The sequence below is a fragment of the Grus americana genome, chromosome 1 (assembly GCF_028858705.1).
Source record: "Grus americana isolate bGruAme1 chromosome 1, bGruAme1.mat, whole genome shotgun sequence".
Taxonomy (NCBI): domain Eukaryota; kingdom Metazoa; phylum Chordata; class Aves; order Gruiformes; family Gruidae; genus Grus; species Grus americana.
In genome coordinates, this window is record NC_072852.1 from 28,019,871 (window position 1) to 28,042,875 (window position 23,005).

At 36.2% G+C, this 23,005-nt stretch overlaps 1 protein-coding gene across 6 annotated transcripts in view; it reads left to right on the forward strand.

Annotated features, from left to right (window-relative positions):
- The window catches only part of CTTNBP2 (cortactin binding protein 2), a 91,896-nt gene that overhangs the window by 32,142 nt on the left and 36,749 nt on the right, over positions 1-23,005 (forward strand). For 5 of the 6 annotated variants that reach the window (XR_008579705.1, XM_054846120.1, XM_054846163.1 and 2 more), the window contains exons 3-5: positions 7,320-7,544; positions 14,344-16,006; positions 22,404-22,607. Coding sequence is in view for 5 of the 6 variants with exons in the window: in XM_054846120.1 (XP_054702095.1) it covers positions 7,320-7,544; positions 14,344-16,006; positions 22,404-22,607 (2,092 nt within the window). In the remaining variant the exon portion in view is untranslated. Of the gene's footprint in view, positions 1-7,319; positions 7,545-11,337; positions 12,911-14,343; positions 16,007-22,403; positions 22,608-23,005 lie in introns of those variants that run through there. The other variant, XM_054846148.1, reaches the window with a different exon arrangement.

Genomic DNA, 23,005 nt, shown 5'->3' on the forward strand with positions numbered 1-23,005 from the left:
ATAAAGAAACTTCGGGTTTTCGTTCTTTTTAAGTAGCAGTTGCACTCTTATTTTAGTCTCCTTGTTTAATGTTTCAGATCCTGTGTAAGGATTTAAAAGCTCTGTATAAATGTGATATTCTTACTGGACTGAATTCAAAAGCTGTTGTGAACAAGTTAAAGCTTTTACCCTATTGCAGTAGTGAATTTCACAAATTAACTATTTAAAGGTTTTTTCTTTGTTTTTAGACATTTTCTCTTGATTTGCATGTGCTTACTGTCAGTTTTTATTAGCAGTTACTTGGAGGATTTAGCTTAAGTCATAATTTTGTGTACCACTGGCATAAGTTGCAAAAAGTATCATTTCCCATGGACATCTTTTTATACCTTTAAATACTTGCAATCTCAGTCCTTCCATTAAAAAGCTAGTTGCTGTGCAAATGGGTATGTACAGAAAAATAAAACTGATGGTTTATAAATTCGTATACCACCTTTCACAATGCTGCAGTCATGATTACCTCCTATAGTGGGTGCATATTCTGTCTGTTTTTGAAAATTTTCTGTTTGAAAATGCATTCAGTTAATTATTCACAAATCAACATTTTAAATGTTTTCTGTATATATTGCTGTGCAATTGAAGTTAATATGTGGGATACTGCTAATGCTGTTATAGCACAGCCACCAAATTATGCAGAAACTATTTTAAAGGATTAATTACCCATATGACATTAGAGTGTACATTCCCTAGATAATGAGTGCCATTAAAAACAGATATCTTGATATTGCTACTAGCTTTTATGACTTGAAATTCGGTGCTGAAAGATGATGTAAGAGGAAAATTCTCTGATTCTAGTATTTCTGTTTCTCACATCTGATGTATTTTAGTGAAGTGCAAAGGGACAGAAGTATTATCTAGGGCCTAGAATGTAAAAAAACCTCAAAAGATTACACATATCCAACATTAGCTTCATGAGAGATAATCTTTGGTAACAATACTAACTTAAGGTATTCCAATTTATCTTCTTTTTCCCTTTCTTCCCCAATTTGTTACCACATTGCAACATCCTTCCCCCTTCAATGCATTGGCACATTTGTTTGTCGGCTGCCCTGGGAAAAAGATTGTGGAATGGATCCTGCAGAAAAGTTGTCAAGGAAAAGAAGCCTGGGTGGTGGTGTTTGTGTCTTCCCCTCGCCCTGTTACCAGAGTTGTCCCACAGGGAGCTTTCCTGGTATCAGTGAGTGAGTGCTGTGTGGCAATGGAGGGTTAACACACAGGACATAAGTTCTTTAATCTGCTGTTACTGTGGAAGACTTTGCCTCGTGGAACTGGGGCCTGATGGAGTCAATAGGCACCTACCTTCCATTTCACCACGGATAGTCATTAAATATGACCTAATAACCCTTGCTATTTGCATTGTCACTAGAATATATTGTAAAGTATGTAGGTGATGTTTAGCATGATTCAGAAGAAATTAAAATAGCATGATTTACAAGAAGATTTTGCATTAACTTCTTCTGGCTCAAAAAACCCCACTCAACTATGCTATGATGCACTATCCAAAAAAGTATATTTCTGCAGCTTTTAAAAGTTTTTAAATTTAAAAGCCAATTAGCAATAAGGTAACAGGAAAGTAGATAACCTAAGTAGAATTTTCATGTTAAAGTTAACAAATCTTTAAATTTTCCTATCAAACTGCATTTAGCTTCCAAACCTCTTATGACCTAAAAATAATTGAATATTTTTTTGAAAGGCAGAAAAGGCATTAAAAATATCTTTACAGATATCCTCAGTGCTGAATATTCATGTATTGGTTTGCAGTTCCTGATGTATAAATGGTACAATGCCATATTTGTGAAAGCCTCTGGTGCTTTGCTGCACTTCTTTTAGTGTCTTGGCACCCTCAATTAGTGTTTTGACATTCTTCGTTCAGTGTTTTTCTTTGCAATGTATTTTTATTGTGTTATTTTATTCAAAGCATCTTTATTTAAACTACTTTGTATTTTTATTTTTCTGTGACATGACAACTAAATACCAGAAATACCCAAGAAATAAGTGGGTTTTGGTTTAACAGAGTGCCATGTCGTATGTACAATGAAAGGCTGTGTCAGTGCCTGATGACTGTTGACACACATGTTCAGCTAGGAGCAGATGATGGAGACCATATGTAGCTCTATTCACTCCTGCTGATTTGTTTGAGGTGAATTGGGAACATGAAGTGCTGTTAACATTCAGCTCTTATCAAAAAGTCATTTTGAGTACAGAACACGGATAGCCAGAGTTCACTGTAGTGTCTTTTATTAGACGGGTCTTAGGACCAACACTATGGCTTCTAAGAGAGAACAATAAAAATTGAGAATACAGACAAATGTTGATGGATGTTATGTTATCTGTTGAGACTTCAGTATAGTCAAAATGCTGCTGTTCTCACTTTACTGTTCCAGTCATTTGTTTTTTATGAGCTATGTTTAAGAACGTAGCAGCCAGGCTACTTCAGATCTGAGGTCCATCCAGCCAAGTATCCTGTGGATACACAGAGTTACTGGATGCTCCATAATCCTTGTGTTAGATAAGCAAACTGTCACTCCTTATTCACCTTTTCAGTGGCCAGTGGAGCTGAGGCTCTCCTGGGACACCCTGGGAAGAGGCCAGACAAGGTGTTCATTCCTCAGAAGTCCTTAGTTTGGGTGTCTGCCTGCCACGGTGTGCCTCTGTGGTCCTCTGGGCTGATGGAGACAGGCCTGAGATGGGATGATGGTCCTGTGATGGGCCTGGGAGTATCCACCCAGGTATTATTTGTGTTCTCACTTCTGCCTTTGTGTCTCTGGGCTCTTTTGTGGGTGTGCAGATGAGCTTCATCACAGAACCTAACCCAGTTTCTGTTATAACTAAAGCCTTGTCTATTCATAACATGGAGTTTAGCCTGTGGTGTTGTAAAATGAATATCCATTTGTTTGATGTGCACGACTTCATGATTCTCTGCATTGAATTTCAACTGTCATTTTGTCATCCAGTCATTTAGTATCCAGGGGCCCTTTGCAGCTCTTCACTGTCAACCTTGGCTTTTTGGTCCTAAACAAACTGGATTTGTGCGTTTCCTGACACAATCACTAATGTTGTCTAAAAAGGTAGTCTTTTCTATAATGATGGGATATCTGTCCAGGCTGCATGGAAGGAACTGCAGTTGGCCCATCACTGTAAGGTTTCCAGCCTCCTACAGTTTTCCTCAGCAGATCATAGTTGCAATTGCAGTCTAATCAGGCGACTGGTAGATAGTGTAGCTCTTACATGAGACTTCTGTTTAGGCTAATAATTTCAAATCGTGGGAATTGTATTTATCTAACCTGAATTGTAACTTTTCCCTGGCATATAACATCACTGCTCTACCAGTACAGCCTAGCTTGTGTTTCTGCAACTTTGTGCCTAAGTTTCAGGGAACTACTCATTGCCTCCCTTGTGCCAAGCTTCTGCTTTATCTTTTATTCTGGTATCTTCATTTGAAATCGTGCATCCTCATCCCATCATTTTATCATATATTTTTAGAAACATGGAAACATTTGTTTTAATATTTTGTATTTAGCTCCCTTTTGAGTTGGAAGCATCCTGAGATGACTTTGCTGTTTATGGCTTGAGAGTGGCCAGTCTGTTTTACTCTGTGCTTGAGGGTGTACAGTTACGGCTTCAGCCCTACAGGGTCTGTCATCCCAAACCACGTGCTGTTTGAGACCTCTTGGTTTTCCCACAGCTTTTAGCTTTCAGATTTTCCTGTAGCCACTTTAATTCTTAATGCCAGCAAATTGTTTTGATTTTCATTCAGATGGAGCTCATCCGTTCTATATAGTGTCATCTTTTCCTTAGTTAATGAATCCAAATACCCAGTCTCTTTACTGTTTTGGCAGGTGCACACTGAACCTTTGCCTTGCTTGTTCTGTTAATTGCTATGCATGTTAAAGAACATTTCAGAGAATAATGTGTCAGCATGTAGTAATGAACATCTTACACGGTAGCCTAAATTTTGCCTTGAAAAAGTCTTTTCTGTTTCTGTGTCATCATTATCCATATGAACCTCCCATCACTTCCTGGGATCATTAAGGTGTCTGCTGGGTACAATGGTTGTGGACAAGTTGCTTGTGCAGTCCAGACTGACAGCACAAGCTCAACTGTCTGCGTGTCTGATAATCAAATGATCACCACTGATGACTGCTTTTCTTTTTTTTTTTTTCTTTTAGCTGAAGTTAGTGGCCCTGAAGAGCTATTCTAACCCACTTCTGGGATAATTTTTCCCCTTTATCTGCCTGATACTTTCAGAGGCATTATTAAACAGCTCCAATTCCAAAGCAGCAGCACCAAAACTGTTAAAAAGCAGGAGGAAAGTCCTCTGGCAGGAGAGCATCATTGATGCATCCCCTATCTTTAAGTTTTCTAATTTTGCTGGTTTAGTTTTATCTGAGGTTATGACCTGTTCGCATAGCACCTGGTCATGGGTTATACAAAAAACTGGAAAATACACATTATTTCACTGGTTGTCTACCTGTGTTTCCTTAAAAGCATGAGTGGTTGCCTTTGCCTCTGAGATCAGTTAATCTACTTGGCTGCTCTTTTTGCTGTTGGTCTCTGGATTTAAGGATGGAGGCTCTGGTGGTCTTTTTTTTATTTACAGCTGAGCTCTTACATCAGTGTTATTTCCTTTACTTTTATGGCTCACTTTCTTTATATAAACTAAGTGGCTTTTATACTGCTGGTAATTTATATATGGATTGTGCCTCCACCTCCATTTAAATTCTTAACCTGCTTGGGTGTTGTGGTTTAACCTGGCAGGCAGCTAAAACAACCACAAAGCCATTTGCTCACGCACCCTGGAGTGGGATGGGGGAGAGAATCAAAAAAAGGTAAAACTCATGGATTGAGGTAAAAACCAGTTTAATAGGACATAAAAGGAAAATAACAATAGCAGTAGTAGTAGTAATAATAATAATAATGATAAAAGAATATACAAAACAAGTGATGCACAGCACAATTGCTCACCACCTGCTGACTGATGCACAGCTAGTTCCTGAGCCGTGGCAGCCCCCCGGCCAAATCCCACCAGTTTATATACTGAGCATGATGTCATATAGTATGGAATATCCCTTTGGCCAGTTTGGGTCAGCTGTCCTGGCTGTGTTCCCTCCCAGCTTCTTGTGCACCCCAGTATGGGCAGTATGAGAAGCTGAGAAGTCCTTGACTGCAACAACTAAACCATCAGTGTGTTATCAACTTTATTCTTGTCCTCAATCCAAAACACAGCATTAGACCAGCTACTAGGAAGAAAGTTACCCTATCCCAGCCAAAACCAGGACTTCGGTTTTGTCATCTTGTTTGGTTGCTTAGCACTTTAATACATTTAGGGTCAAGTTTTTGGTTTTGATTGTTTCCTTTACAGGAAGGTTGAATTCCTAAGCTGCATACCATCCTGTAACTTCAATATATAGAACCAGGAACTACAAATATATTCCCTCCCCATCTGGCTTTGTAATATTACCTTTGGAACTAGCTATTTTATTTCATTTTAAAATCTAAGTTAAAAACTAAAGGATTAAAATATTAGACTAATTAGGGGTTATTTGCAAGGCAATTTATAAAAAATAACTAGGTTCTATCAGCTTATTTTTATTTCTTCAATCGCTACCTGACTTTGTAAGCCTAGCTAGAGTTTAGGTCTGAATGAAGTCTGTAAGCTTTTTCTGAAGTTATGCCCCAAAGGCCTTTTTTAAAAATAAATATCTTGAAGGTCTATTTATACTATCAAATTGAAAAATAGACTAAAAGTATTTCAAACATCACAATATGTAGGCACACTTATTTCAGTTCCAGTCAAATTCTCTTTTGCCTTTTAATTTTCCACAACATTTTAATTTTGTAGACAATATATAGGAAAAAGTTGGGCATTCATTAAGGTATGTTATTTGTAGTTAGTCTCTGGAGAGTTTTTCTAGCATAGTTCTTATATTCCTCTTTGGTTTCTCATGCCCTGAAATGCGTGCTACCTTTTATAACCATTTCATATGTTACAATTTTAACTTCAAGCTTTCCAAATGATCTATGAACCATTTGGTAACCATTAGGCCTGTTCCTTCTCTTTTGTATCTCAGAATTGGCTTATTCTTCCTCTTTTTTGCTTATTCTTCAAAACTGGATTTTAATAAAATTAGATAAATGTTTTATCTGTTTTTGGAGGGATTCCTCTTTCTGGTGGTCCTCTGCACTATGGGGTTTTTTTCTGATTATTTGAGACATACTTCTTTAAAGAGCTGCTCTGGTGACTATTTTAATTTTTAAGGTAAGAAGCCTTCATTTTCTTCCAAAATTCATGCTATAATGGTTTGGCTTACTTCCTTCTGCTTTCTGTTATATGTGCCATCACAAAAACACCACAACAAAAATTTAGAAGTCATTGGATCTTTCTAGTGGGGTTTTTTGGTGTGAGCTTTTTTTTAATTTGATTTGGTTTTCTTCCCACCACCACCAATTAGAAGGGTCTTAAGCCCGAGATTTTGGAACAGTATTTTCTCTGAAGACTGTTAGAAGTCAGTACTTATCTGTGGCCTTCCTGTGTACTGTGTAGTAAATGTATAATAATGCCTTCTCTGAAACTGATCTTGTTTTCATGTTGGGCTGAGGAACCAAAAATTTATCAAGCAAAGCTACCTCTGATCTTTATTGTGTAGTATTTTTTGTTATGACAATAAAGTGTTGTACAGTAGTTTGGAAATAAAATTATGTTTTAAAATAATGCTGTGGCGAAACATGATCATGAAGTTCTTCCTGAACAGAGATATGAGAAGTGTCTCAATTTCAGAAAAACCTTGGTGGCATTTTTGCTCTCTGCTAGTCTGCTATTACTTATGAAAATTTCTGTATGTGTAAACATACTGTCAGTTATTTTATTTGAAAAATATTTATTTTGGTACTGCAGTAAACACATGAAGCATTTACTAGCATCATTTTAATACACAGAAAAAGAAAACTTTAGAATGTTTTTCTTCCCTTTCCTCTCTATCAGCCAATATATAAGATGTTATTTTTGTGATATTTCTCAAACAGCTCCAAATTGATATTTATGTATTGAATTGAGAAAGAGAAGGAGGTTTTTTATGTAGTGAATTGTATTGACTATAATGAAATCTGAGTGCAATATATATGACTACTTCTTTTAGAGATTGTAAACGAATACCTAAAGAAATATTTTAAAAATATAAGTAACATAACTTTCCCTGTGGTTTAGGTCTCTTCTGTGTGTGAATGTACTCCAAAGAATGCATTTAGTTTTATTTCTTTGTCTGTTTGTTTGGGTTTTTTACTAGGCCCGGCGCAAAGAGGTTTTTATCCAGGAGCGATATGGAAGATTTAATCTGAGTGACCCATTTCTGGCTCTTCAGAGAGACTTTGAGGCAGGTGCTGGTGATAAAGAAAAGAAGCCAATATGCATGAACCCTCTGTCCATTTTAGAAGCTGTTATGGCTCACTGCAGGAAAATGCAAGAAAGAATGTCAGCTCAGTTGGCTGCTGCTGAAAACAGACAAAAGAAGGTATCCTGCTACCAACATGTTTCTTTTTCCCTCTCCTGATTTGCTCTTTCATGCCACTTTTCTAATTCACATGTTTGTCTAACTTGATAATCATTACAAATGTTAAAATTTCATGATTTAATTGTCATACATAGTGAAGTGCTGGTTTTCTGGTGATATTTTGTGTGCACACCTCATTCATTCTATGAATTTAGCTCTACTTATGGAATAAATGAAATATAACTGGTACAAGTCAATGCAGTATATAAGTGTATAGCTCAACATGAGCTGAGAAAGCATCATCAATATATTTTTAAACCAACACCACTGAAGCCTAGAAGAGCTACTGTTATTTTTGTTCTAACCTAAATAGCATAAAATAAATAATTTATTTGCATTTTATATTAGGTGGCTGTGTTTCGTAAATCAGTAAAAATAAATTATAACTCCAAAAATACTTTTTTGAATATTTAGAACATTAGCTGTAAAGAGAAAATTATTTTGGAACAAATATGTTGCAAAAAAAGTCTCATTTTGAAGATAAAACAATGTTATTTTGAAAGTCAGTGGTTGGTCTGTTGCACATATTTCACTAATATGGAAGCCATACATCCCTAAAGCATAGCTACGTATGAATATGTTGGGAAGGGGTTTCTGAGAAGAAAGAGAGGAACAGTAATATAATAGATGACTCCAGACCGGCTATTTTTGAATAATTAGAAGAGAAATGCATGCTAGGCATTGAATCATCCTCACCGGGTATATGATGGATAGAAAGTCTTCAGCAGCTGTGAAATAGCTTTTTGATGGCAGTTTCATATTGGTGTTTAAAAAAACACACCAGACAATGCTGAGGCAATTGACATAACATTGATTTTGTTAGTAATTGCTCTTTGGGAAATAATATGCATACAGAAGTACTGCAAGCATGCTGAAGATATATCTGTAAATTAAATCAGCAAACCTTTACTTGTTATCTTAGCTCTGTTTTTTTAGTTTAGTTTAAGCATCTCTGCTCTGTTAAGACTTCAGAAAAACAGATACCGCAGATATTAAAAAAAAAAAAAGAATAATACAAGGCTGTATATATGATATGTAAGTCTTAAAACAGTATAATGTAGTCAACTGTTACTTGAACTTATCTAGTACTTCTTTTTGAGGACTCTTACATGTTAATTTTCTTTTTCATATGCTTTTTAAGTAAGAGTTGAGATTTTAAGGAGGAGGTTGTCTCAACATAGAAGAGCGAGCAAGCTTGCTTGTTCTGACTGAAAAATTATATTGGGAGAGACCCTAACACATCTGCCTGGACAATTGGATTAGTTTCTTGTTTCAGTGCATGGCCACAAGTCTCTTCTTGTACCTAAAATCTTCATCTATCTCTGGCTTTTAGTATATGGACGGATAAATGCATGTAAGATGGGCTTACATATTGAGAATATGCCTCGAAGTCAGGGTAGTGATATGTAAATTCCATTTTTGTCCTTTTTTTTGGCCCAGTTTTATTACCAAAGTCTGTATCTACAAGTCTGCATGTACAGGAAATGATGCTCTTGTCTTTTGTTTCCTAAAAGAATATATGAGGTTTTTTCTCTAAATCTTAATTTTAAGTATTTTGATCTTAATTTATTTTGCAGTTTGATTCTTACCTTGAGAAGTACCTAAACCTCTAGTACACTCAATTCTGAAGTCTGTAACTTTCAAGCTAAACTTTTAAGCACTGCGCTTGGACTAACGTGTGTTGCTTTGAATGTGTGTCATTATGATTCTACCATTTTTACTCCTCATAACAAATAGGAAATTTAAATAACACAGGATTTGAAAACAAACTGCATGGTGTTGAGCAGCTGTATATATGACTCTCTAGAGAACTTACATCTTCCTCTTTTAAAGCCAATTAGAAATGCTATTTGGACAGGACACCCTCTTAAACTTCTTGGGTTTGTGGCAACAGATGACATATCTCTAAAGCATCTCCATTCATTCACACACCATTCATTCAGTGTTTTACTGTCCCTTAATTCCACATTTTTCAGTCTGTCTATTCTTCATCTCTCAAACCCCTCCATGGAAGAGGGCAATGAAGGTATTTTGAGGATCACTGGAAATGATCGACAAAGTAGGGTGGCCAAATATAAGGAAAAAAAAAGTTAAGCCTAGAAGAATGTGACCTAAATACAGAGCCAGCTGCACCTCCTCCCCCCAAGAGTGGTTCCTCCTTTTCTAAATGTGTGATGCTTTTATCTTCATGTTTGGAATTGCCTCACTGTTTCACTCTTACACTAAGTAATGGAGTCTGTGTGCAGCTGTGTTTATTTTCTCTGGATATTACTGGACTAAACAGGCTCAGACTGAACTCTTATTCCTGGACACTTATTATCTGTAAATATAGTGACCTTAAAAGTATTTTATTTGATCATAGAAAGCAAGTCATAACAATGTGCGAGAATGTAGAAAAATGAAAGAGGTGCACAAATGACTGTCAGTCATAGGCTTACCATATACCAAACACCTAATACCCAGATGTCATCTGCTTTGTGTTAAGTCTCCATCCTCTTCCATCTCTTTGAACGCTTTTTCTGGAGCTGCTATCAAAATTAATTTTGAAGTGTCCTGGGAACTCAAAACCAGATAATCAAAATGCCAGTTCTTGATTTGTCAAGTGTTTGCAGAGAAGTTAGTATTGGGATGGATGCTCAAAGACAGACAGACACCTTGGCTGGAAGAGGCCCGTAGATGTGATTTAGTCTAACCTTGTATGTAAAGCAGATTGTCCCCAGCAGTACATCTGGTCATCTGTGAATTTGTTTAGCTGAGTCCTGAAAACCCCCAGGAATGGCAATACTGCAGCCTTTCTGCACTACTAACCTTGTGAAGAGCATTTTTCCAGGACTGAGACTCTTAAAGGGCAATTTTTTATGTTAACCTTCTGTTATGGGGCCCCACTTGCCACTACCAAGAAGAATTTGACTCTGTCATCATTGTAAGGGCCCTTCAAAAGGAGTGGTATGTTGCTGTTTGTTAGATCATCCCTCAGTCTTTTTTTCACTAGACTAAGCAAGCCAAGCTCCCTCGACCTTTTCTCACAAGGCATGCACTCTCTCTCACCTTTGAAGGCCCTTTGCTGGTTAGGTCTTTGTGGGACACTGTCATTTTTCTCAATATCCTTCTTTACCCCTTCTCAAATCCTTCTTGGACACATTTCTAGGTGTTTACATTACTGATTATGATTTAGTGCATGCATATAGTACACTTCACAAAAATCAGGTCTCGGTTAGTTCATAAACTCATAAATAATTACAGCTAGTTCCAAATCTGTCATCTAAAGGCAAAAATGCAGTGTAAATATTCAGAGGTTTTTCTTACTCAAGATGATGCAGCCAAAACAAAGGCGGCGGGGAGAGATAGACATAGGACACAACGTAAAATGAGAAACTAATGCTGCTCTTGTCAATTTGAAATCAAATAGAGGAGTTATATATATAAAATCAGAGATTCTTCATTCAAATGCAATGCTTACAAATAAGATACTATAATAGTATAGTAAGCTGATTTCATCCCAGTTATATGTTAAAATCTGCTTGTAATTATTTGAAAGTAATATAATTTCACAACTGTTAATTTACAGAACCAGTCCCTTGTCTGAAAGCAAAATGGAGGAATAATAAAATATAGAAATCTTGATAAAAACATTTTCACTATAGTCTTATTGCATTTCCAAGCTTTAAAAATTGTATACATTTCTCATTTTTTTTTATCTGTTTTAACAAAAAAGGAACTGTTGGATGCTCCACTTACTTGAAATGTTTGTGAAAGCATCCAAATGCTGTTGGATGCTGTGAAGAAAACAATGAAATGCTTAAGAAAGAAAAAAAAAAGATTTTTCTGCATGTGAAGAACTGTGACTGGGACCATTCCTAAATACAGTGTCATCATAATAGCTTGTTAATTTAATTTGTAACTGTGTTGTCATTAACATAACTGAAGAGGTGTTGCTGATATTGTTTGTTTAGCAATGAATGATAATGCCATACCTTATTTTTTATATATTTAACACTGTTTTTAAGAAAGGATGCACTTGGTTTTGTGAAATGCATTGTGCAGAGTGTATTGGTTAACCTGGGATGAAGCTCTAAAACCCCAGTGGAGGCCCTCTACTGCTGAACAGGTTTTAAGATATTTGAAGCCAAGATGATGTTTATAATGTAGGTATAATTTCCCATAGTGATTTCTTCCTCTTAGTTCACTGTTTCTTATAATAATGGTATGATTTCAGGAAAAAAAAAATTCTATTACTATAAAATACATCACATCAATATTGCCATCACCTCTGAAGAAAACAGAAAAGAAATTTACTGTCAGGTAACATGATTAGAAATGTTGGGAGACTGAGACATATGTTCATCTATAAGTGTAAATTCACGCAGGATTTATTGTTTGCTCTCTTTATGTCATTTCACTTCCCTTCCTTTTTAAGCACTTTCTTGTGTTTGAATTCTACTTACCATGTGGGAAAAAATTATACTTGGGACAGTGAGCTATAGCAGGTGGGATTTATTTCTATTACAACTGCAGACTCTCTCCCTCTTGTACTTATCTCTTGATTGCATGAGTTTCAACTCCATGGTATAACTGGAGAGTAAAAAACCTGTTATTTAAAAATGGTATTTATATTAACTTTTGTTTAAGCGTAGTTTAGTTAAAAATTAATTGTAGACACATCTACAGTGACGTGGAAGAAGCTTCCAGAGCTAGTAAGTTTCATCTCCTATCATAGAGGACAGGGAATAGTGTACTGTAGCAACAGGCTTCTGAAAAGCTATTGTATTGTAATGCCTGGATGTCCTGCATTTTGGTTGGGATAAAGTTAATTTTTACAAGAAGTTAGGAGGGGACACAGCCAGGACAGCTGACCCAAAGGGATATTTGATACCATATGATGTCATGCTCAGTACATAATGGGGTGGGGAGGGGCTAGCCAGGGAGGAGGGATCCATGCTTGAGGACGGGCTGTGTATCAGGTCCTGGACAGTGAGCAAATTGCATTGTGTATCACCTGCTTTGTATATTCTTTTATTAGTATTGTTGTTATTTCCCTCTCCCTTTGCTGTCCCAGTAAACTGTCTTTATCCCAACCCACAAGTTTTACCTTTGTCTTCCCATTCTCCTACCCATTCACACCAGATCACCAGATGTGAGTGAGCAGCCGCATGGTGCTTTATTGGCAGCTGGGACTAAACCACCACACTGGGGGTTTTTTCGCCTGTGTGTCTGTTTGTTTGTTTTCGTCTAGCAACCAAGACAAATTTTAATCATTGACTGAGAGGAGGTATTCCATAGCTCTTGTCGATCCCCTGTCGATCCTGTTTCCCACATTACAGTTTAGGGTAAATATATTCACGACACTGTATTGTCTTTAAACTCTGAAGTTAGTATAATTTTACGATGACACTATAATCTGAATCTATAATCTATGATTCTTCCTTCATCTGTTGAAGTAAAACATTGGTTCCAAGTAAGACCTTACATGTGCTGTTAGTTGCCACAGCTTTTCTTAGATTTTTTTTTTGAGCATTGTGAAATGTTCTTATATTGTAGAAGCATAAACCAGTTTCCTGTTGCAGTCAAAATTAATTATTCATGTTTGTGAGCACCTGATATTTTTTTGTCCATAGGTACCTGAACATATTTTTCTAGAAAAATTGCTTATTTAGAAAATGCACTTTAGTGGTACAGTTCTGAATTGTTATTTCTATTTCAATCTGTATGTAAATATGAAGCAGAACTGACAAGGCTAAACCAATAAAAAGGAGAAGGAATGCTCAGCAGTTTCTTGGCATTTTGTTTGTTTGGGTTTTTATCAGTCATTCAGATAAGCCATATAGGAAGCTACTGCATCAGTATGTGAAGGGAGGAGTAGGAAGAAAGAAATCAAGTTTTCTTTTGTTGTTTGACTTGTGTAAAAGTTTGCTTGGGAAAATAGAAAGCAGTTTGGGTTGCATTATTACTAGTAGCTATTTTATAAAATGGTGCATTAACATAGATTTTTCCAGTGCTTTTCTAGAACAAAATCTTTGAGTAAAAGCGTAATCAGCACACAAGGTGAATTACAGGCGATGACTATATGAATGAGGGGAAAAATATTTTTATCCATTATCTGTACGTAGTAGGTAGTTTTTTGATTCTAGCTTATAACATAGTTTAAACATCACTGATGTCAGTGAGACCTTCCGCTATTACTAAGTACAGGAATGTATTTGTGCCTGTGCCAAAAAGTTGGTCTCAGAAATGAATGTCCTATTTATAAATGTTAAAATAAGTTGTAAGACACCTATTATAGGCATGATGAACTGTGTTTTTCAAGCCTAATCTCCTTCAGTCTGAGGAAGACCTGAAACCTAAACCTTTCATTTCTGGGCTCAAAGATATTTTGCAAAGCTCATCTCTTGCTTGTGTCTGGTTATTTTACTGAGAAGAGCACTTTCTGTGATGTCTTATATCTACTTTCTGGAGAACATGTAGCTCCTCACTCAGGAATCACAAACATTTAATCACTTTGGAGAGTCTATGTGTTGTCAACGGAGGAAAGTAGATGGGCTTACTTAGTTTCTGAATTGCTCTTCAGAGATGCCTGTCTCTTTCTTTTGCTTGTATAAGATTGTAGGCATTTGCATTAGATATCACAAATCGCTTTCCTGGGGTGGACAAGTTCATGTTAGGCATACTCTCAAAGGTTAAAATATCAGTGTCTAGTTAATACTAGGTTATGTTGAAAGTCTCCGTCCTGTTAACAAGAATTTTTCTTTATGCTTTCTTACAGTTGGAAATGGAAAAATCTCAGTTACAGAATCTTGAGCTGGAGCACAAAAAGCTATCCGCTCGTCTCGAAGAAGAACGTGGAAAGAATAAGCATGTAGTATTGATGCTAGTGAAAGAGTGTAAGCAGTTGTCTGGCCGAATTGTAGAGGAAGCCCAGAAACTGGAAGAAGTGATGTCAAAATTTGAAGAGGAAAAGAAAAAGGCTACTGAATTGGAGGAGTCTCTTGCAGCTGAGAAACAAAGGAGTACACAAATGGAAGCTCAAATGGAAAAGCAGCTGTCTGAGTTTGACACAGAGAGAGAGCAGTTGCGTGCAAAACTTCATAGAGAGGAAGTGCACACCAGCGACCTCAGAGAAGAGAGAGATAAAATGATCAAAATGATTGAGCAATTAAAAAAGGAGAATGAAAGTAAAACTAATCTCTCTCTTAAAAATAAAGATAAAAATAAAGATAGGAGTCTTGTTTCTGTTTCTGTTGAAACAGAAGAGCCAAGTTCAAGAACTGTTGCCTGCCAAACAGATACCGTAGTGATGGACAGTAGCACAGAAAATGTTAAGAAGTTGCCTTTGACTGTATCTGTAAAGCCTTCTACAGTGAACCCACTAGTGTCTGGCAATACAAAAATGAATGTGTGTGCCAATGCAGCATTTGTGAAGCCTGTAATTGATAGGCAATCTTCATCTAGTGAACTTGTCCCTCCCACCACTCCTGTTCTTACACAGAATCAAAACAGAATTGAGGAAAATGGACAAAGTACAGGCTCATCACCTGATGTACCAAGTAGCACTTCCCCTTTTTCAAATAGTACTTCCCTTTGCACCCCTGCAGCACCGACTGCTGCAGCTCAGAATTCCTCGCTAACTTCATCTATGCACAGTTTGCATTCACCATCTGCCAACACTACTGGGCATCCAGGCCTAAATCCACGAATCCAAGCAGCTAGATTTAGATTTCAAGCGAATGCGAATGATCAAGACCAAAACGGAAACACAACCCAAAGCCCTCCCTCAAGGGATGTATCCCCCACTAGTCGTGACAACCTAGTTGCCAAGCAGGTAGCTCGGAATACTGTTACCCAAGTCCTTTCGAGATTTACAAGCCCTCAGAGCGGCGCTCCGCCGCGGTCAGGGACGTCACATTCAATGGAAGTTGGCACTTACCCTCCTGTCGGTAGAACGAATTTAAAGACTCCCAGTGTATCAAGAATTGACAGAGGAAATCCTCCTCCTATTCCTCCTAAAAAACCAGGGCTTTCGCAAACTCCTTCTCCACCACACCCACAGCTTAAAGTTTTAATGGATAGTAGTCGATCCCCAAATACAAGTGCAAAAACTGACAGCAAAACAGTGACCTCACCTCTTTCAAGTTCACCACAAGGAATCAGGGTAATAAATGAGGAAATTATTTCTAAATCCTCACCTCAGCTGCCACCAAAACCTGCTATAGATTTATCTGTGGCACCTGCAGGCTGTGCCATACCAGCCATAGCCTCATCTCAGGTGGGTGCCTGGCCTTCCCACTTCCCTGGACTGAACCAACCTGCATGTTCAGAAAATTCCTTTGTCATTCCCACCACCATTGCCTGTAGCTCCTCCATAAACCCTGTTAGTGCTTCATCCTGTAGACCATGTGATTCAGACAGCCTCCTGGTAACAGCATCAGGTAAAGGGATTGATATGCTACAAAATGTCTCCCTCTAAAATAATGTTTTTGGTTTTCCTATACCTCTCTCGTTTGCTTTATTTATCTTTTTATACCTTTCTCTTTTTTACTTTCTAAAAGCTGAAATTTTCATTTATATTTTTTCCGCATTCCAGGGGTATGGGAATTCTTTTGCTGACTTAGTAATGCCATAAATTAGTTTGCTTCCTCAAGGAGGTCTCCAAATTGAAGGCTATTTTTTAAAGGTAAAGAGGACTAATGTTTAAAGTGATGAGCTGCAGATTATGGTATATTAAAGTAAATACTTTTTTTTTTTTTTGTGAATGCTATTATTTTGGACTTCAAAATGCTTTCTCAGTCTGAAATAATGTTTTGAAAATTACCTCTGCTGGTGATCTTCCATGGAATACGTATTTCAGTACTTTGTGAATCTCTTAGAAAACAGGGCATAGCTGGGGCTACTGCATTCTCCTATGGCATTAGATAGTTGCACATTAAGGTATATAAATGCCTGGATGACAGTGCAGTTTCAAATATATCCCTTCATACCTATAGAATATGTTTCATTTTTATTTCCATTTTTCTGTAGTTCTTCTGGTTTTAGTTGTAGGCTTTGTTAATGCTTTTGTGTGGCATCTCACAGGTTTACTTCAACAGATATCAGCAAATGATTGCTGTTGGAGAATTAAAATCTAAATGTTATGTTGACAGTCTAAGTCTGGAGTCAGCGCGTGTATCTGCTATTCATTTTGCATTGTGGTGAGGACATATTTGTGTGCCTGATGTGCTGACAACTTCTTGATGGCAGCTAAATGAACAAAGGCAGCCCTGATCTACCTTTCAGTTAATTGTAGATCTCCTGTAAATCTTTCTGTCAACATATTTCCCTGCTGGGATCAATAGCACTACAACATTAGATAGTAGCCCCTCTTTAGCCTAACTTGCTCTGCAGTGAGGAAAACGGACACACAGCTTTGGAACACTTTAGACCTCCATCAGCATTGAAGAATGTTTGAATGGTCTCAAATTTTCAACAGTTATTCTCAGATCAGTTATGGTGCTTCAGTCCCTCATTATTTTAGTCCCTGTATGGTCATCTATAGGATATAAAACGCCTGCATGGTTGGTGTGCTTCCATCCCACAACCAACCACTTGCTGTTGGTAGCTGCACCACCATCTAATAAGGCAGTTGAACGAACTCACCAGTCTTGGGGAAGCTGTTCCAAAAGCAGTGTGTGGCAGTCTTGTATTTGTATATGCAGGAGATTCCAAGGTTCACTTTATAAAGGAATTTTTATTCCCATTCCACTTTGTTGGAGACTTTCTGCATGTTTCTGGAGTAACCTAGTCATGCTTTTAACATTTGGCTGTGGCACTGTACTGTCAGAATCCTCTCTCCTTTCTGAACTATGCCATAAAAATATGAGCTCAGAAGTCTTATCTTCCATTTGTCTACTACTTCGCAGAGTCAACAACTGTGGAATTTGATGGCTGCCTCTTAGTTTGCTGTTTTTCATATGGATGTCCTGAATTTTCATCTTAAATTCTTATTCATAGCTGAGTCTGATTGCCATGTCAGAGAGATCATTAGTCTCCCAGTATTCCAGATATTCTCCAAACCTCATTTGCCTTCAGGTGCTATTAGGCTCCATAATGGAATTAAAAATTAATTTAAAAAAAATTCTAAGATTTTATTAACATACAACAAATTGTTGGCAAAATCAGCTTCAAAGTAAATACTATTTGTAGGCAAGAGGCTGTCTTGCACAAATCCTATCAGCATGAATTAGGCTGTATATTTCACTTAGTCTTACATTAACTAGATAATGTTTGGTAATTATTTAAGACAGTTTTTGATTATTCTTAAAAAAAATAAATCTTCTATCTTAAAAATGAAATTACTACCACTTGACTTCATAACTCCATGTATTGTTATTGCTTTAGTTTGTGCTTCAAAGTATATTTTTTTTCTTAGGAGAACAATCAGCCTTTTAAATAGGACTGCTCCCCCAAATAGTCAATTTTCGTTTCTTGTTAAATTTGTGACAGTTCTCAGAGCCAATTTTCAAAGATAAGATTTTTGTTAAAAACTGTTAGTTTTTTTAAATTGTGCTAGTTTATGTGTTCAGATTGACTTTCTTCATTTATACTCCTTTCCCTGGTTTTTGGAAGGGATGGAAACATTTGGGTGCATTTAATCTCCTTATAATCCTTGCTCTGAACATTTGACGCTGTCCATATTTTGCAAGTAGCACTGCTTTTGTGAATTTTTGCAAATGGGAAACTTATCCCATAATCTGAAGTATACAAAGAAAGATTGCATGAACTCTAGTTAGTGGTCTGCTGCTTTATTTTATTAATACAGAGATGTTATTTTAATATCCCTCCTTTACTGACTACAAACAGGCTCAAAGAACTTTAATAACTTTATCTGCAATATTTAGGTAAATATTGAGGAGCTCCTTTGTCAATGGAGCTTATATTTGATTGCACTTATTCTCCAGTCCCATTTTATTTATATTTTAAGGGAAGTTAATCTATTTTGGCTAATTGTTCTGACAAACTGCAGAACTAAAAAAACTTTGAGCAACAGATGTTATGGAAGTATGGAAAGACATTTCCTTTAAAATTTTATGCTGAGAAAATAAAAAAGTAGATTTTATATATGGAAATAGTTTTTGTCTTAGGAACGAAGTGATAAACCAAATTTAATAACACTGTTTTTATTAAGATAATGTGGTCAGTAATGGCTGAATTCATGTCACTTATTCACTTTCTTTTTTAAGTATGACTTTTCTTGAGGTGAACATCAAACATACTACAAATACTACTGAAACCTGCTTCCCATATCTGCATTTTCATGCCCTCTAGGCACAGATTCAGTTAGTTTTATTAATGTTCTGCTTGATTTTAATCTAGTTTATTTACTTTTTTCAGAAAATATTTAGAATTTCGATATTACTTTCAGTTAAAGAAGAACATGGTGAAATCTTATTCATATTTTATTGTATAGTAAGTAGCGAGCTTCAGTCAGAATTTGTTAATATTTTTAAACAACAGTGGAAAAGAAATATCACATTAAAAAGACATTGAAACAATCTTACATTTTTATATTTTTTGTTTGTCGATAAATTCATGTTTCTTTTTTCTTACTGTGGAGTCAGGAGAATTGATAATAGCCTAATCACTAAAGTATTCCTTTTTATTAATTTTAAATTAGTTTTCTAGTTAGCTCAGATTGCTTTAAGAACATATCAATAGCCTGATTTTCAGTAGAGGAGTGTCTTGGTTCCAGAAAGAGCAACTGTTAAGAGCAAACTTGACATCAGAGCACCGATTCAGTTACGTGTTCTGCTAAATTTATGCAACAATACCTTCTTTTAGAGATGGGGCATTGTACTGCATGTTGCTCTTTTCATCCCTGGTGGGAAAAGACACCAGCTTTTGTCGTTAATGTTGAACAGACTGCACATAGAGAAATTACAATGAACATTTATGGCCTGATTCAAAATCTGCAACAGTGTTTTCATTAACTTCAGCAGCCTTTGAACCGGTGCCAAAATGCTTCTGCTCTGTTTGGATTTCTACATTTCAATGGCTGTAAGACTTCAAAATGGAAACGAATGTAGGCAGTTGGATTTCCATACCCCTGGGATTTCTGCTTTCACTTTCTTCTTGGTTTTGCGCTTTTTATGTAACTCTTCAATGAAGTATGTTTTTTATTTTGCTCATTTCTATAATGATTGATTTATTCTTTCTATACAATTGGCTTAGAAGTTAAAAGTGTGGGGGGGGTGAGGGACTGATCTGGGTTCTGAAATTAACCATCTCACATTCTGAAGCTGATGCCAGAAGCTGTTTTTGTCTATCCCTCTGCCCTTCATCACTGCATGCCCTACAAGCTTTCACAGATGCTTCACATTTCCTAACTTTTTGCATCTGTAATGGTGTACCTTATTTATTGGTATTTTCTAACGTTGGTGTATTTTGTTGGATGAATTCAGTTTGATTATATTGCTTTACATTGACAATAGAAGCTAAAGTTATGTTTATGTTATTACCTGGTTTTTGTATCTTTTTCAGTAGAAAGTTTTCACGTAATGATAATTAGATGAATTTCATCACTGAACTGCAACAATATATTTTTCATTTCAAGGAGCTGAAATGAAAGTTAAGATACCACATATGGCACAAAAATTCCTTTTATTTTGGCATTTCTGTTAATGATGCTTTAAAAAAAACTGACAAAAAACTTGCACTATTTTCAACAAGGAAGGGAACCCAGAAATACCATTCATATTACAAAACTGCTTGGCAAAGTGAACTTCATGCTTGAAGCTTAGTGTCAGGCTCCCCATATTCCCCCAAATAATTCCAATATAACTTGGACAAAGAATATTAGCATCTGGAGTGCCACCCAAGCAATGTCCACTATCAGTTAACTACCATGGCAAGACAGTAAAAACTACACAAGTACCATTTAAAAAACATCGATCTATATAGCAACAGCTCCGGCACCTTTAGTTTCAGAGAACGACAAAAGGTTGTGAAAAAAAAACCAAACCACTTTTAAAATGGAAAGGAAGAACAAAAGTTATTCTTCAGACCTTTGGGGATTTTGTAAGAGTTAATTGTTCTCAAATATTGGAAGTGGAAAAAATATATATATATAGTTCACCACTTAAAGAATGCAGTTTACTTTGTATATTGCTTATTTTTTTACAAACTTCAGAAACCCCCCAAAATCCTCTGATTAAAAATATTGGAGAAATAAATATTAGTAAAAGTATTAGTAATCAGAAGGTAGCTTCAGAATTGAAAAGTTATATGAAGATGGATAGAGTTAACTTGCTGCAGTGATGACTTCTTATAGTCAGTATCAAATAAGTTGAATAATAAGCTAACATTGTGAAAATACTGCAAATATGTTTCCTTTATGTACTAAACTAGTAAACTTAATTTGAAATGACAAATTTAGCTTACTTTAGAAACAAATAAGAAAATACTCCAAGCATTATTTTTTTGTTGTTGTTGTTTTGAACTGGGATCAACCTACATGTTCTTCATTGGGGCTGCTCAGATGATGGATTCTTGTGTAAGTCTGGACCTTGATTAAAATTTGCCCAGGTCCTGCAAGGTTCCCAAATCTATTGCTTCTGTAGAATTCTATTGGGAACTTTCATGTTTAATTTTATTTTTCCAAAATGCGGAGCAGATCATCCCAGCATGGTAGAGCTACTGTCACATGCTTTTTCTAGTTCTAGGTGTTGGGGGTTGGATAGGACTTGATTAGTTTGATGGAGCTGGAGGTAATGCCCTGGCAGCTCCTCTTCAGTCTTGGGTGTTGCAGAACCACAGTAAAAGCTGTGTAAGCTTGCTTTGTATTGTCAGATTTCAGCCTCAAATAATAGCTTATGTGTGGCCACAGAATACAAATTTATTGATTCAAGAGAGAAATATAATGTGGACTTTCTAAAGGTAATAGTGAAAATAAGAAAAAAAAAATCTTTCTCCTATTTTCTCTTGCAGTCCTTGATCAAGGAAGAATGCACAAAATTTTCTATGCCTTATGCAGCAAACTTCATATTCTTAACAAACTCCCTACTAAAGCTGATAAGTAATGAACAGAACATTTAACCAAGATAACTCCTAAGCTTTCAAAGCTTTGAATTGAATACTATTCTTTAACAGGGTGACTTGAAAGCTTTCACTTGTAAATTTTATATAACCTGTTATTCATTCACACTGGAGCATCTTAAAATATATTAAGTATTACTGAGTAAAAGGAACATTACCTTAAGGTATGGTTCGATAATAAATATATTTATTTATGTATTATTTGTGTAAATGATTTCTACTTTTTTTTCTGAACTTATTGAAAGGCGCTTGAAGTTATTAAGGGCTTTCTGTGAGATTTATCTGTATAACTACAGGTGAGATATAAATACTAAAGTTTGCACTAAGGCTATAAAGGAGGATGAACTTTCATATGAAAATAAGTATTTTGTTTTGGAAACCTTTCTTTAGATACTTTAAAAAACCTTCCCAGCATATCAGCAATTAAATTAAAACTTGTATAAAACTTTTAGTAGTTTCTGAATTTTAATAATATAAATTTTTTTGAGACATCCAGCTGCTACTACAGTCCATAACAAGTTTCACGTTAACCTTTTGTAATGAAATCCTGTTCATTTTCATTAACAACTGTCACCTCTGTACACAGTTCTTATTCTTCAGAATACCTTCTGATACATAGACAAAGCATCATCACAAAACTTGTGCTAAACTAACAAATCCTGTCATTTTGAAGATCCTTTTTAATTTTTAAAAGAACACAGAAAATGCAGAGCTTTACCTATGTGTCTTCCATCTAACTTCTGTTGCTTTAACTCACAGGCTGGTCTTCCTCCCTAACCCCTTTGTTAACAAGTGGTGGTCCTGTCCCCCTGGGTGGCAGGTCCACCCTTCTTCACCAAGCTGCTGCCCAGGGAAATGTCACTTTATTATCAATGCTGCTTAATGAAGAAGGACTGGACATTAATTACTCTTGTGAAGATGGCTATTCTGCCTTGTATTCTGCTGCTACGAACGGACATACAGGTAAGTGATTCTAAGTTTTGTTATAACATTCCAGTGAAATAGTGAAAGCTTATTTCATAAGTTTTAAATATTAAATTAGGCCAAATGCATGTTTTTTAAAAATGTGAAATTGAAACTGAGATATATAGATTATGTGACAAAAGTAATAGTATAGTGTATATATAAGCAATACTTCTGGAGGCAGAATTTTGGAACACAGAAAGCATTCTTGCTTGTGGTAACATTCTGCAGGAACATCCATTCTAATTCTCCACTCCCTTCCTATAAAAAGTCATCGGATATCATCATCCCATGTTCTGTGACAGACTGAAGATCTTTTGTAGCAAAGGCAACTTGAAAGAAAGAACTTTCCTCTACAGGGAGCAAGCAGGAAAGAATAGGTCATCATCAACGTTTTG